Genomic DNA, 14,085 nt, shown 5'->3' on the forward strand with positions numbered 1-14,085 from the left:
GGCCGGCGGGCCACACGAGTTTGACATGCTTGGTCTAGACCAGTGGTCAGTAAACTCATTAGTCAACAGAGCCAAATAGCAACAGTACAATGATTGAAATTTCTTTTGAGAGCCAAATTTTTTTTTTATATTTTATTGATTTTTTTTACAGAGAGGAAGGGAGAGGGATAGAGAGTTAGAAACATCAATGAGAGAGCAACATTGATCAGCTGCCTCCTGCATACCATCCCCTTCCGGGGATGTGCACGCAACCAAGGTACATGCCCTTGACCAGAACCGAACCCGGGACCCTTTAGTCCGAAGGCTGACACTCTATCCACTGGGCCAAACTGGTCAGGGTGAAAGCCAAATTTTTTAAACTTAAACTGTATAGGTAGGTACATTGTTATTAACTTAGGGTACTCCTAAGGCTTAGGAAGAGCCACACTCAAGGGGCCAAAGAGCTGCATGTGGCTCGCGAGCCGCAGTTTGCTGACCACGGGTCTAGACCAGTGGTTCTCAACCTTCCTAATGCCGCGACCCTTTAATACAGTTCCTCATGTTGTGGTGACCCCCAATTTCATTGTTACAAATTGAGCATAATTAAAGCATAGTGATTAATCACAAAAACAATATGTAATTATATATGTGTTTTCCGATGGTCTTAGGCGACCCCTGTGAAAGGGTCGTTTGACCACCCCCCCCAAAGGAGTCGTGACTCACAGGTTGAGAACCGCTGGTCTAGACGCACTTGGAGAGGGTAAAGGAGTGGATTGGATAATACTCCCCATTAGAAAACAGTCACCAAAATCCCTTTTGGTCAATGAATATGGTTACCAACAATGACAATTTATGGTTTATTGGTTCACATATTTAGAATAGGATAGTTTTCAATACCCTCTGTGTGACAAATGTAAAATAAAACCTTAAAATCTTGCTAAAGAATCGTCTCATTTGACTCTCTTGATTTGAATAAGATTTTTAGTTTTAAAAAATCAGACCTTATTAAAATTTTTTACTGCAAAATATGATTCTCCATAGCACATATGATTTGCCACTTTGGGTCATATTAGTGGGATTTTATAAGGGCTATAAATATTTCATACAAAATAACACAGTTATTGCTAACATTAAAAAAATTGATCAGTGGAAACATACTTATAAAATCTTCCATCTTGAGTGCTGCCAGAGAGACAATTAAGGAGAAATTCTGGAATATTTCTGTCTGATTCTACTATCAAGGGCCATGTTGAGGGCCCGGGTGAGCATGCCCAGTTCATGCTTTGCAAAGGATAGAATCTTCGTTCTTGTTTCGCTTTTCGTTTTGATGACTATCAATGAAGGGTTATTGGGTCCAACTGTTGCATGTGTATAGAAAACAGTGCAAGATGCTATGCCAGGGAAATGCTGCCTTCTCAAGCTCAACCAGCGGAGACCAACCTGAGAGCTGGTGGCCATGCAAAAAGTGATGGTAGTTAAGGAGCTAAAGGGGCAGAGGGTGGTCAAACACGATTGGAATGTGAATTGATTGTGCCCTCACACACTGGTTGATTCTCCAGATTTGGAGGGACTATGTACTCACATTTTCTGGGATGCATTGTGTTGTTATGCACCCATTATGTTTACTAAACGGCCTAGTGATCTAAGATAAGAATTCGGCTCCACTGTCCAGTTGTTCAATTATATTAAAAAAAAATAGAGCACTGCCTGGCCAGTGTGGCTCAGTGATTGAGCTTCGACCCATGAACCAGGAGGTTGTGGTTCAATTCCTGGTCAGGGCACATGCCCAGGTTGTGGGCTCGATCCCCAGTGTGGGTCGTGCAGGAGGCAGCCGATCAGTGATTCTCTCTCATCATTGATGTTTCTATCTCTCCCTCTCCCTGCCTCTCTCTCAAATCAATAAAAACATCTTAAAAATATAAAGCACTATATACATTATCTTCTGCTGAGTTTGGTGATGATTTGAATGGTGCTAACCAAAGTCCTTCTGTCCATGCTTAGACTTCTTGGATATCCAACAGAAATAGGATTGGTGGCTTTAGAAGCAGAAAGACTCAGTTACTGTATTGTGAGAACAGTAGTTCAAAGACTGACTGTTTCCAACTTTCAGAACTTAGGATATTTGGCAAAAAAAGAAAAATAATAATTTGAAGCTTTGAAATCATTGAATCTCAAGTTTCAAGGAGCAAAACACTGACATCATTGCTCATCAGGGTACATTTCAGCACTTACAGCCAAAACCCAGCTAGAGGCACAGCACACTGGCACTGAGAATGTCTTCATCTGCTTGACTTAATGAAGCTCTTTAAGACAAGGCTCTGGAAAACAATTTCATGGAGGAAAAAGTCAAATCGCATTTCGCCTGTTAGGAGGAAACAGACCTCGGAGTCCTCCCCGGCCTTACGATTGCAGATTCTCTCTCGGAGCTTGTGCGGAACCAACCCTCTTCTCACTGTTGTTCTGTCTTCGCCAGAAGATCTCCGAGGCCTTTGCTGGAACGCTGGGTTGCTTCGGATGCCAAAGACAACTTCCAGAAAATCCCGTTGGAGGCTTTTGGGAGGAAGCATTCCCTGTTTTCCCCCACAGTGAGCAGCCCTTCTGTGGCATCCCTGTCGCTTCCTCCCAGCAAGGCTGGCTCCAACTTCTGGGATGTAGGACAGTGGCTCAGCCTGGACCCTTGGCACAGCACGGGGACTGCCTTTCCAAGACGACTTCCCCTCTTTGAGGCCTGGCGTTTATTATTCTGTGTGTCTTCATTGGTGATGAATGTACAGAGTTGGAGAGCAAAGTTTGGTTCCAGCCATTTGGGGTCGAAGAAGGGTCCATAGAAATGGGCACAGGATGTTGAGAGCATTTCCTCTCCAGTATCCCTGGAATTGTAGTTGCCAGGGACTTGCATAATTATCCTTTATTTGTGGCTAATTATCAAAGAACTAGAGGACCAGTGCACCGTGGGGTCCCTCGGCTTGGCCTGTGGGGATTGGGCCAAAACCGGCTCTCCAACAGCCCCCAAAGGGTCCCGGATTGGGAGAGGGCGGTTCTTGGGTGATGCACCCCGGAATCAGGCTCCCTCCTCTCTGGTTTTGGGTGCATCACCTGAGAACCACAGCTGCCAAGTCACTGCAGCTCCGCAGTTCCTGTGTTGAGCGTCTGCCCCCGGTGGTCATTGTGTGTCAGAGCTATCGGCCAGCTAATTGCTTAGGCTTTTATATATATACTAAAGGCCCGGTGCACAAAAATTTGTGCACTCGGGGGGGAAGAGGGGGTCCCTCAGCCCGGCCTGTGCCCTCTCGCAGTCTGGGACCCCTCGGGAGATAACGACCTGCTGGCTTAGGCCTGCTTCTGGGTGGCAGAGGGCAGGCCCAATCCCTAGGGGCAGCCCCTGGTCGGGCTCAGAGCAGGGCTGATTGGGGAGTTGGGGCGCCGCCCCCTGTCATGCACAGAGCAGGGCGGATTGGGAGGTTGCGATGCCACCCTCAGTCACGCTCAGGGTAGGGCTGATTGGGGGGTTGGGGCACCGCCCCCTATCACACTCAAGGCAGGGTCGATGGGGAGGTTGCGGCGCCACCCCCTGTGACGCACAGAGCAGGGCCAATCAGGGGGTTGGGGCACTGCCCCCTGTCACGCACAGAGCAGGGCCCATCAGTGGGGTTGGGGCTCCGTACCCTGTCATGCACAGAGCAGGGCCAATCAGGGGGTTGGGGAGCTCCCCCCTGTCATGCACAGAGCAGGGCCGATCAGGGGGTTGAGGAGCTCCCCCCTGTCACGCACAGAGCAGGGCCCATCAGGGGGGTTGGGGCTCCGTACCCTGTCACGCACAGAGCAGGGCCAATCAGGGGGTTGGGGAGCTCCCCCCTGTCATGCACAGAGCAGGGCCGATCAGGGGGTTGAGGAGCTCCCCCCTGTCACGCACAGAGCAGGGCCCATCAGGGGATTGAGGAGCTCCCCCTGTCACTTACAGAGTAGGGCTGATAGGGGAGTTAGGGCACCGCCCCCTGTCACACACACAGCAGGGCGGATCAGGGGGTTGGGGCGCCGCCACTCTCACACTCAGGGCAGGGCCGATGGGGAGGTTATGGCTCTACCCCATCACACACAGAGCAGGGCCTGTGGGGGGGGGGGGTTGGGCGCTGCCCCCTGTCACGCTGATCCGGTGCCAGGAGGCCTCGCGGCTATGCTGATCCTGGTGCTGGGAGGCATATTACCCTTTTACTATATAGGATAGAGGCATGGGGGCCAACTGGTTTGCCCTGAAGGGTGTCCTGGATCAGGGTGGGGGTCCCCACTGGGGTGCCTGGCCAGCCTGGATGAGGTGATGATGGCTGTTTGCAGCTGGTCACACAGCCTTCAGGGTGGGGGTCCCCACTGGGTTGCCTGGCCAGTCTGGGTGAGGAGCTGAGGGCTGCTTTCAGGCTGGCAGTTGACTGAAGCTCCCAACCGCTCCTTTTTTTTTTTTTTTTTATTCTGGGCCAGTTTTAGCTCTGGCTCTAGCTCTGAGGCTTCTGCTGCTGAAAGCAGGTATCTGGTTTGTTTGCGTTCTATAATCGAAACAATGTATAACTCCAGCTCTGAGATCCCGGCCGGCTGAAAGCTGGTTTCTGGGGTTTTGTTTAGCTTCTATATTTGTTACAATGTTTCTTAGAGTTGCAGCTCAGAGGCCGGCAAGTCAGGCGGGGAACGTTGGAGTCTGCAGTCACTGGAGCAAGCAAGCCTCATGTTCGCTTCCAGCTGTCTGGCTGCCGGCCGCCATCTTGGCTGACAGTTAATTTGCATAAGGATATGCTGATTAGCCAATGGGAAGGGTAGCGGTCGTACGCTAATTACCATGTTTCTCTTTTATTAGTGTAGACTAGAGGCCCGTTGCAGGAAGATTCCTGCAAGAATAGGACTTCCTCAGGCCCATTCTTGCACGAATATGGCTTCCTGAGGCCGGAGCAAAGCAGAGAAGGGATGTTGATATTCGCTCTCTTCTCTGCTGCCTCACTCCCTCCTGTCTCTGCTCCCTCAGCTCCGCTCCCGTGTCCTCTGCCTCGCTCCCTTCTGCAGCACTTGGCTTCCTTCTACCCTGTCTTCAGTCTTCCCTCTGTGCCTGCATATGCAAATTAACCGCCATCTTTGTTGGATTAATTTGCATACTCATCCTGATCGGCTGGTGGGTGTAGTGGAGTGACACAAATTTGCATATTTCTCTTTTATTAGTGTAGATACTAGGAGCCCAGTGCACAATTTCGTGCACCTTGAAAGGAACTGTGGGCCAGGAGGCTGTGGTAGGCACCGGGGCGGGTTTCAGCCCATCTTCTGCACCCCCACCCAGCCCTCCCGCCACAGCCCCCCGTCCTTTTGTCTGCTGGCAGCCCGGCTCCCACTGCCACCGCTCTCATGCGCTGATGGCACTGGCCCCACTCACACCCGCTGATGGCATGGAGCGATTGGGGCTGGCGCCAGCAGTGGGTGTGAGCGGCTGCTGCTGCCCCAGTCACCTCTCAGGAGCAGGGGGAGGTGGAGAAGCCCTCAGGGGCGATCAGGGCCTGCAGCCCCCGCTCACACCTGCTGATGGTGCCGAGTGATTGGGACTGGTGCCGGGCACCGGGTACAAGTAGGGCCGGCGCTGGCAGTGGGTGCAAGCTGGTCTGGCACCGGCAGCAGGTGCAAGTGCTGGGCAGGACCGTGGCACGCGGAAGCAAAGAATTTTCAATAACCACCAGAGGCTTGCCCCGATGACAGTGACCGGCACCCTGCCTTGGTCTGGTGCCCCTGCTCACCTGCTCCACCATCCCTTTGCAGCCAACACCCGCCCTGTTCCGCACACGCCCCATCATTGTCAACACACATCATAGCAACCAGTTGTTCGTTTGTTCCGTTGTTCGGTCTATTTGCATATTAGCCTTTTATTATATAGGATAGATAATCAAAGAATTGAAATGTACTTCCCATAAACATGTCAAATGGGCTTTCTGGAGAGGAGCAGGGGAGGCAATGAGGCCCCGTGGGAAACCTGCCTGAGTTTCCCTGTCGCCCTGGGTGAACTCAGACCTACCTCAGGCTGAAGGCAGGACGGTGTCAGAGGAAGCCCTGGTTTGCTGGCTGCTCCTCCCATAGACCACTCAGAACAGCACAGCGTTCAGAAAATTTACCACCTTTATCATTATCAGCTCATCTTACCTGTGATACCTGGACCTGCACTGGGAAGGAGTTGGAGGAATTACTTTATACCGAGCGACTCCCTGGGACAGGGCTTGGTGCTTGCATTTTGGGATCTTACTTAAGCCTTTCGTCCTCCTTGTAAGGTTAGCATTTCTGCTCCCATTTCACAGAAGGGAACACTGACACTGGGAGAATTTTAGTAACCCCTGCAGAACCCACTCACAGTTCCCATTTGTCGTGCATTTTGTGGGCTCCCAGAGATTCTTGGGTTCCTGCCCAAAATGTTCCCCAAGACCTTGTGCCCGAGGGCTCCTGTACCTCTCACTCACCTCGAATCTAATCACGCTGCACCACTGTGGGAACACGGCTTAGGCTTTTAGGGTCTCAATGTCCTCATCTGTAATGAGGTCACCAATTGCCACCTGCCTGGGCCATGATGACCTAAGACATCCTCAGCATGAACTGCCTGGCTGGGCGCAGACACACAGCCCGCACCACACAACGCGCCACACTGCCCACTGCCAGGCTCGAGGCCCCTCTCCCACCCCTGCCCCAAGGGTGGATGTCGGCTGAGAAAACACAATTGCTGTTGGCTGCTTATTCTTTTTCATTCTCGGTGGAACTGATTTGATTTGACCAAACAGGGAGACCGGTTTCAAAAGCCTGGGTCACAGCTCATAATTGGCCAGCTCAGCGACAGTGTAACCCTCATTGACCTGTGGCTTCACGTCCCCACACACTCGCCCTGGCCTTTGATTGTGGTCCCGGGCAGTGTCATTCCGTGAGTCCTATTTGCTGCCTGGATGGGAGAGGAGCGGGCACCCAGGATTTAACCCCGAGGTGATTAGGAGGGAAACAGGGAGCCGTGTTTGTGAAGGCCCGAGGTACATCAAAAGGCCCTGGGCACAGGCGATGCCGAAGGCAGCACGGGAACCGCAGGCTGAGCTTCGCCTCTTCCTTTGATCCTCAAGTTTTCTGAGTCACACTGACTTCCTGGGACAGTTTGGAAGCTCAGTGGGGCGTGGACAGGGAGAAGAAAAACTCGAAGGATGAAAAAGGAGGAGTGTTTTTCTGGCAGGCGGCTGAGAGAGGGTAATTGCTGGAGACGTGGTGGTTGCTGGGGAGTCTCTGAGGCAGCCGTGGTGGAGCTGCGTCCAGGATTTCAGGGGCGTGGGCACAGAGGAGCGACACCGTTCCCTGTGCCTTGTGCTGGGGCTCCTGGGTGGTAGGCATGCACTGAGCCTACTGTGCACAGGGTGTTTTGCTAAGTATCCTTGGGAGATAGGGTTTTACATTAATAATGTGTTTTTTTAATGTTTTTTATTTTTTGTTTGTTTGTTTTTTTAGAGATAGAGGTTGGGAGAAGGAGAGAGAGATAGAAACATCAACATCCATGAGAGAGAAACAGTGATTGGCTGCCTCCTGCAAGCCCCCTATTGGGGATCAAGCTCCCACAACCTGAGCATGGGCCCTGACTGGGAATCGAACTGGTGACCTCTTGGTTCATGGGTCAGTGCTCAACCACGGAGCCATACAGGCCGGGCGTAATGTTACTGTTAATTCGTGGCTCTCTAGCCTATTATGAAACTGCACTTAAGTGGAGAATGTACAGGCTCCGGCATCAGGAAGACCTGGTTACGCATTCTGACATCACTGCGCCCTGGTTGTGTGGCTTTGAAAGCCTTACTTATCGTCTCTGTGTATGATTGTTAAATGGAGTGTTGCTGGCACTCCGTGGAATGGTAACTGTTTTTCTGGGAAAACTTTGAGATTGATTACAGTCCTACTTTCTGCTTCCTTGCTGACCTTAATTATTTTACTCTTGGCACGGGGTCATGCATCCACCCTTCCAGCATTTATTGGATATTATGGTAATGTTACCACAAAGATAAATAGTATAGTAAGGCCCAGTCTTTGTCCTTACTGAATTCCTAATCTTCACAGAAAATATTTGATGAAATAATTTACCAAATACAATATGACAGGTATATTTTTATAGTGCTTATGTACAAAATACTTTGGGGACATGTTGAAGGATATTTTGCCTGCAGTTTGAAAGTTTCCCCTGGGAAGTGATGCTTCTGAAATAGGGTTTTGAAGGATGAATAGGAGTTTACCCAGGAAGAACTAAATAAACTTAATCATTATTCATATTTCTTCTCCCCCCCTTCCTTTTTTGCCTACTTCCACGTCCTTCTACTCCTCACCTCCCTTTTTCTTCCCATTCTCCTCCTTCTCCACTCTTCCTCCTCCTTCATAGTCATAATGCTTTATTGATAACAAGAGTGTCTAGCTAGTAACGTGTCAAGTCAGGAAAAGAAGACAGTGCATTTAATTAGGAAAAATTATATTATGATTGTCTTCTTGAAACAGCATGTTAGTTTTTATCACCGTAATAAGTCATTCTGTTCTCAACTTTGTTCCCAGCTCCGTCTGGATGCATTTATTTGTAACCCACTTTCCATCTGTTTTCCCTTGTAAATGGGATTGTGAGAAGAACTTCGCGATGTAGTAATGCATGTTTGGGGTACGTGGAGGGGCTGGGGTGTGATTCACTCTGGGTTAACTCTTTCCTGGTCTTTCTGCACCCACAGATGGGAAGCCCGTGTCGCTGTCTCCGCTGGAGTCCCAGCCACACAGTCCCCGGTACTCGGCCCCTGGCCAGCGGGAGCGCGAGAGCCTGGAGGTGCGGGTGCGTGAGGTGGAGGAGGAGAACCGAGCCCTCCGCAGGCAGCTCAGCCTGGCCCAGGGCAGGGCCCCAGCCCATCGCCGTGGCAACCACTCCAAGACCTACTCCATGGAAGAGGGTACTGGGGACAGCGAGAACCTTCGAGCTGGCATCGTGGCGGGCAACAGCTCCGAGTGTGGGCAGCAGCCAGTCGTGGAGAAGTGTGAGGTAAAGAGCACCTAGAACCATCCAAGGCCCAACTGCCCCCACCCCTTGCAAATGCTGGCCTAGATGCCTGGACAGGGCTGGCGCTCTTCACTCAGACCTGGGTGTGAATCTGACATGGCCACTAACTCTGCTGTTGGCCTGACAAACCGTTAGCTTCTGAGCCTCAGTTTTGCCACCTGAAAAAAGGGGATAAGAAAGCCTACACTACAAAGATATCAAAAGGCAAACTGATGGAAGCCAGCTCCCCTTTCTTTGCAGTTCATTTGGACCTGCTCAAGGCTTATACACCCGGTTGTCATCCGGGGGACCCCTGTTACTTAGACCAGGGGTCGCCAACCTTTCGGACCTCACGGACCACCAGTGGTCCGCGGACCACCGGTTGTTAACCACTGACTTAGACTACAGTGTGAGTGGTGTACCCGGGGTGGTGGCCCTGTTGGGCAGCTCCCTCGGGTCTCATTCTTACTTCAGGAACAGCTTCTACAATTCAGAAGCAGAGAGTTACTGCTCATCGAAGGCAGTGGTTTGAACTTTCATAGCTTCATATCACTTTGCCCCTTTTAGGGTATGCTTTATTTCTTAGTAACTCTCTAGACATTTGGAAAACTTACCCTCTTCCTATCACCCTCCCCCCCTCATTCATACAACCATGCTTACTGTGTACTGAACACACACACACGCGTTCACTCTCGTTCACTCATTTCCTGCTGCTTCTAGTTCCCAATGGACAGGAATTAGAGCTTCCCTGTTAAGAGCAAGAGCTTTGGAGACACACAGAAGCCCGAGTTCATATCCCAGCTCTGCTGGTTTCTGCTGAGAGTACTTGAGCAAGTGACCTAACCTCTCTGACCTTCAGATGTCTCTCCACTAAATCTGAAAAGTAAAACTGCCTGTACTACATATATGTAGAGAAATTTCTATGAAAGAGCAAAATGACAAAAATAGAGGCAAATCAAGTTTAAGTCACATTTTTAATTTAAATTCTTTAATGTTTAAAGTTCTGTGTACGTCTCCAGACACAGAGTCATTGTTCCTTGGGGGTAGGTCCCAAAAATCTGAGTATTAAAAGAATCTACTCCGATGATTCTGAGATTGTGGACACTGTTTGGAATTCACTGCTTGAAGGCACACATGCATGATGTGATTCTCTATCCCTGGGCTCTTTGAAAGGTGATGTAGGAATCTAGGAATTGGACCTTGAGGTTGCTGATTGTTACTATAATTTATTTTTTAGTTTTTTGACTTGCACCTGAGAATTAGATTATATTTGTTTTCCTCTTTCTTGTGTTAATCAGTAATGTTACTTCTTACACACTTAAAACGTGATTTTTGGTAAATTTATCTGTGATGAGCCCCCCTGGTCCTGTTCAGATCTTCATAGATGAGTTTGAAAGTCTTGATCTCCTGACACCTTATTCCAAAGTAATCTCCTCTGGGTATACATTTACCTTGAGATGCTGGCTTCATACCCATCAGCAGAATACGTCCTCTGTCTCCATGGCTTGGTGTCTATAAATTTTAGTGAAAAAGCCATAGAGGCAAACAAGAATGTCAGTCGATGGAGTCAAAATAGAAGCCTCCCTTCATCTAACCCGTGGTGGTTACAAGTGCTGAAGCTAGTCTTTTTATTTTTTTAATATATTTTTATTGATTTCAGAGAGGAAAGGAGAGGGAGAGAGAGATAGAAACATCAATGATGAGAGAGAATCATTGATTTGTGCCTCCTGCACTCCCCCTACTGGGAATTGAGCCCGCAACCCAGGCATGTGCCCTTGGCCGGAATCGAACCTGGGACCCTTCACTCCACAGGCTGACGCTCTATCCACTGAGCCAAACCGCTAGGGCTGAAGCTAGTCTTGACACGCTGTCAGATGCAGGCCCCTGTAACCAGGGACGTCACCCTCATCTCCTGTTGGTCTGAAACTTCTTTAGAGAATGACAAGTGTTTCTGAAAACTCCTCTGTAATGATGCCCAGGCTGTCAGCTGAGATTATCTGATGATAGAAACAGGGGCCCTCACCGGTCCTGTGACTCTCATCATTTCCTAATCATGTGGTTTGCAGCTAGCTGCCCGTGTGATCCCTGCATTTCTGCTGTCAGGGCAGGGCTGCCCCCGAGAGGGGCTGGTCTTTGTGCCTTGAGACTTGGAGCAGAATGATTCTCTTTGATCTTCCCTTGTGCCTGTGTGTGTACAGATATGTATATGTTTCTTGCATTTCTGGTCTCCTTCAGGCATCAGCTATGGAGCAGCAGAACAATCACTGGACCTGGAGTCAGAGTTCCTGACCAGGAATCTTTGCTTTGCCACTCACTAGTCATGTGACTTTGAACAATCCGGGTGCTCCGTAGAGTCTGCTTCATCACTATAAAATGAGAATATGTTTTCCAAGTGCAATTGTGAGGACGAAATGAGGTAGTGGGTGGGAAACTAACTCCTTATGAGTGTCATATATACTTATGGCAGATATTGATATTCCAGTTTCCTAGCAAATCCCCTAAAATGTAGTGGCTTCAGACACCTGTGGTTTTATTACCTCTTGTAGTTTGTGTGGATCCAGGGCTTGGGAATTTTGCTTAGCTGAGTGGTTCTGGTTGGGGGCCCTTATATTAATGTCCTTATTTTGTGGCTGGAGCTGGAATAGTGCGGGCCTGGAGCAGTGGGGGCTGGCTGGCCTGGCATCGCTGCTTTTTCCTGTTGGAGACTCTGGCCTCTCCCTGTGGTCTTTCTGCAGGGGCTAGTTGGGCTTCCTCACAACATGGCAGCTACAGGGCAGTTGGCTGCTTTCCTGGCAGCTGAAGTACAAGTACTCCAGCGAGCAAGCCAGATCGAGGCACTTTATGACCTGGCTCAGAAGTCACATAGTGTCTGCTCTGCTGGTCGTGTTGAAACATGCACAAAAGCCCACCCAGTTTCCAGGGGGTAGAAACACACACCCCATCTCTCAGTGGGAGGGATGTCTAAACATATGTTCAGCAGCAACAATTGACATGGTTGTTATGGAAGGTTAGGCGAATGGTACTGTCTGATGTCAGACCACCTTTAAGGAGGGATCTCTCTTTCCTGTTCTCTGTGCTTTGAACTTTATTTCTTGGTAGCAGTGTTCTAGTAATACACACTAACGTCTACCAGACACTGCTAAATGTTACCAGACACGACACTTGCATAACATCTCTCATTTCGTCCCCACAACATACTTCCTAACTTTTAAAGATTAGAAAGCTAAAGGTGAAATAATTATTTCAAGTCACACTGCCAGGAAGAGGTGGAGCTGGCATTATATCTAAGCTGTGTGCTTCCAGAATCCGTGCTGTGAACCACAGTATTACATGCTCTGTGCCTGATCGCTCCTGGGACCCACCCTTACCTCAGCCTCAGAGCCCCGGTTCTTGTCTGGCAGGTGCCTCGTCTCAGAAGGCTTCCTTCCGGGTGACCAGTTAACGATATGGGGGTCTGCTTTCACATTGGGGGTCTTAGCCACCTCACAAGGGTTCTCATTTCTCAGTGGGTCTAAGCGAGGATGTGTCTGTTCCTTTGAAAGAAGTTGGGTGGTTTTAAATTGCCTTCCAGATTGTGGCTGCATGTGTTAGCTACCATTTGCCTTTAGGCATTACGCTTATAACACTTGTCACCTCTCACCTGCGTTTACTGAGCCCCTAACTAACCCGCAGTATTTTGAGCTGTTTGATCTATTTCCTATTTTTACTCTGTCTTCCAGGATTTTTATATAATACTAGAGGCCTGGTGCATGAAATTTGTGCACAGGGGGTGGGGGGTGGGGATCCCCTCAACCCAGCCTGCACCCTCTCCAATCCGGGAACCCTCGGGAGATGTCCAACTGCTGGTTTGTGCCCAATCCCGGGGAGTGGGACGGTTTCGGACCTAAACTGGAAGTTGGACATCCCTCTCACAATCCGAGACCGCTGTCTCCTAACTGCTCACCTGCCTGCCTGCCTGATCGCCCCTAACTGCCCCCCCCCGCCAGCCTGATCACCCCTAACCTCCTCTGCCTGCCAGCCTGATCACCCCTAACTGCTCCCCCTGCCGGCCTGGTTGCCCCTAACTGCCCTCCCCCGCCAGCCTGGTTGCCCCTTACTGCCCCCACTTCCCCGCCAGCCTTGTCACCCCATGCAGCCTGCTGTTCAGGTGTTTGGTCATCCCTCACTAACCCCTCTGCCGGTCTGGTCACCTCACGCAACCTGCTGTGCAGTCATTTGGTCATCCCTCACTAACCCCCCTGCAGGCCTGGTTGCCCCATGCAGCCTGCAGTTCAGGCATTTGGTCGTCCCTCACTAACCCTCCTGCTGGCCTTGTCACCCCACGCAGCCTGCTGTTTGGTCGTTACTGTGAGGGAGTCCTGACCAATTTTCATATTACCCTTTTATTAGTATAGATCCTAGCAGTGGAGGGGTGTGTGCCTCCAATCTTCCCGTGTACCACGTGACTATTGGAAGACACTGGCATAGCTTGTGAACTCGCATTTCATTCGCTTCATGCGTCGCCTCTGGGGCTCCTTCGAGGATGTAGATCCACTAAAATATCTTCCCTAAATGTCAGCCCTGGCATTAGGGACTGTTGTAGATGGAGGAGCCTCGTAAGATTTCTTAGGCGGCAATTTTCAGGGAGTCCTGGCTCCCGTCACCTCTGAGGTGCCTTCCCTGAGTCTAATAGTTATTTATTGCTTCATAGCGTGTTATCTCCAACACCTAACGGCTTAAACAATAAGCGTTTATTATCTCGTGCAGCTTCTGAAAATGAGCAATCTGGGAGCAGTGTACAGGGTTGGGACTTTAGATCTCACAGGAGGTGGCAGTGAAGATACCCGCTGGGGCTGCGGTCACCTGTGGGCTTGCTTGGGGCTGGAGGCTGCGCTTCCAGGATGGCACACGGGCCTGGCTGGGCCGCAGTTCCGTGGGACTCCTCGAGGGTCCTCCACTGAACTGCCTGAGTGTTCTCTTAACACAGCAGCTAATTTTCCCGGTAAGCGATTCCGCGGAGCAAGGCAGGAGCCACAGTCTCTTTGCTGACCTAGCCTTGGGCGGTATGTACCTCTGCTCCTGTCCAGTTC

The 14,085-nt window shown here is 50.2% G+C and overlaps 1 protein-coding gene across 1 annotated transcript in view; it reads left to right on the top strand.

Annotated features, from left to right (window-relative positions):
• The window catches only part of LARGE1 (LARGE xylosyl- and glucuronyltransferase 1), a 305,112-nt gene that overhangs the window by 71,496 nt on the left and 219,531 nt on the right, over window positions 1-14,085 (top strand). Inside the window, 1 exon segment of the mRNA XM_023757230.1 lies at window positions 8,718-9,019. Coding sequence (XP_023612998.1) covers window positions 8,718-9,019 — 302 coding nt within the window.

This window comes from Myotis lucifugus, unplaced genomic scaffold (genome assembly GCF_000147115.1).
Source record: "Myotis lucifugus unplaced genomic scaffold, Myoluc2.0 scaffold_103, whole genome shotgun sequence".
Classification (NCBI taxonomy): Eukaryota; Metazoa; Chordata; class Mammalia; order Chiroptera; family Vespertilionidae; genus Myotis; species Myotis lucifugus.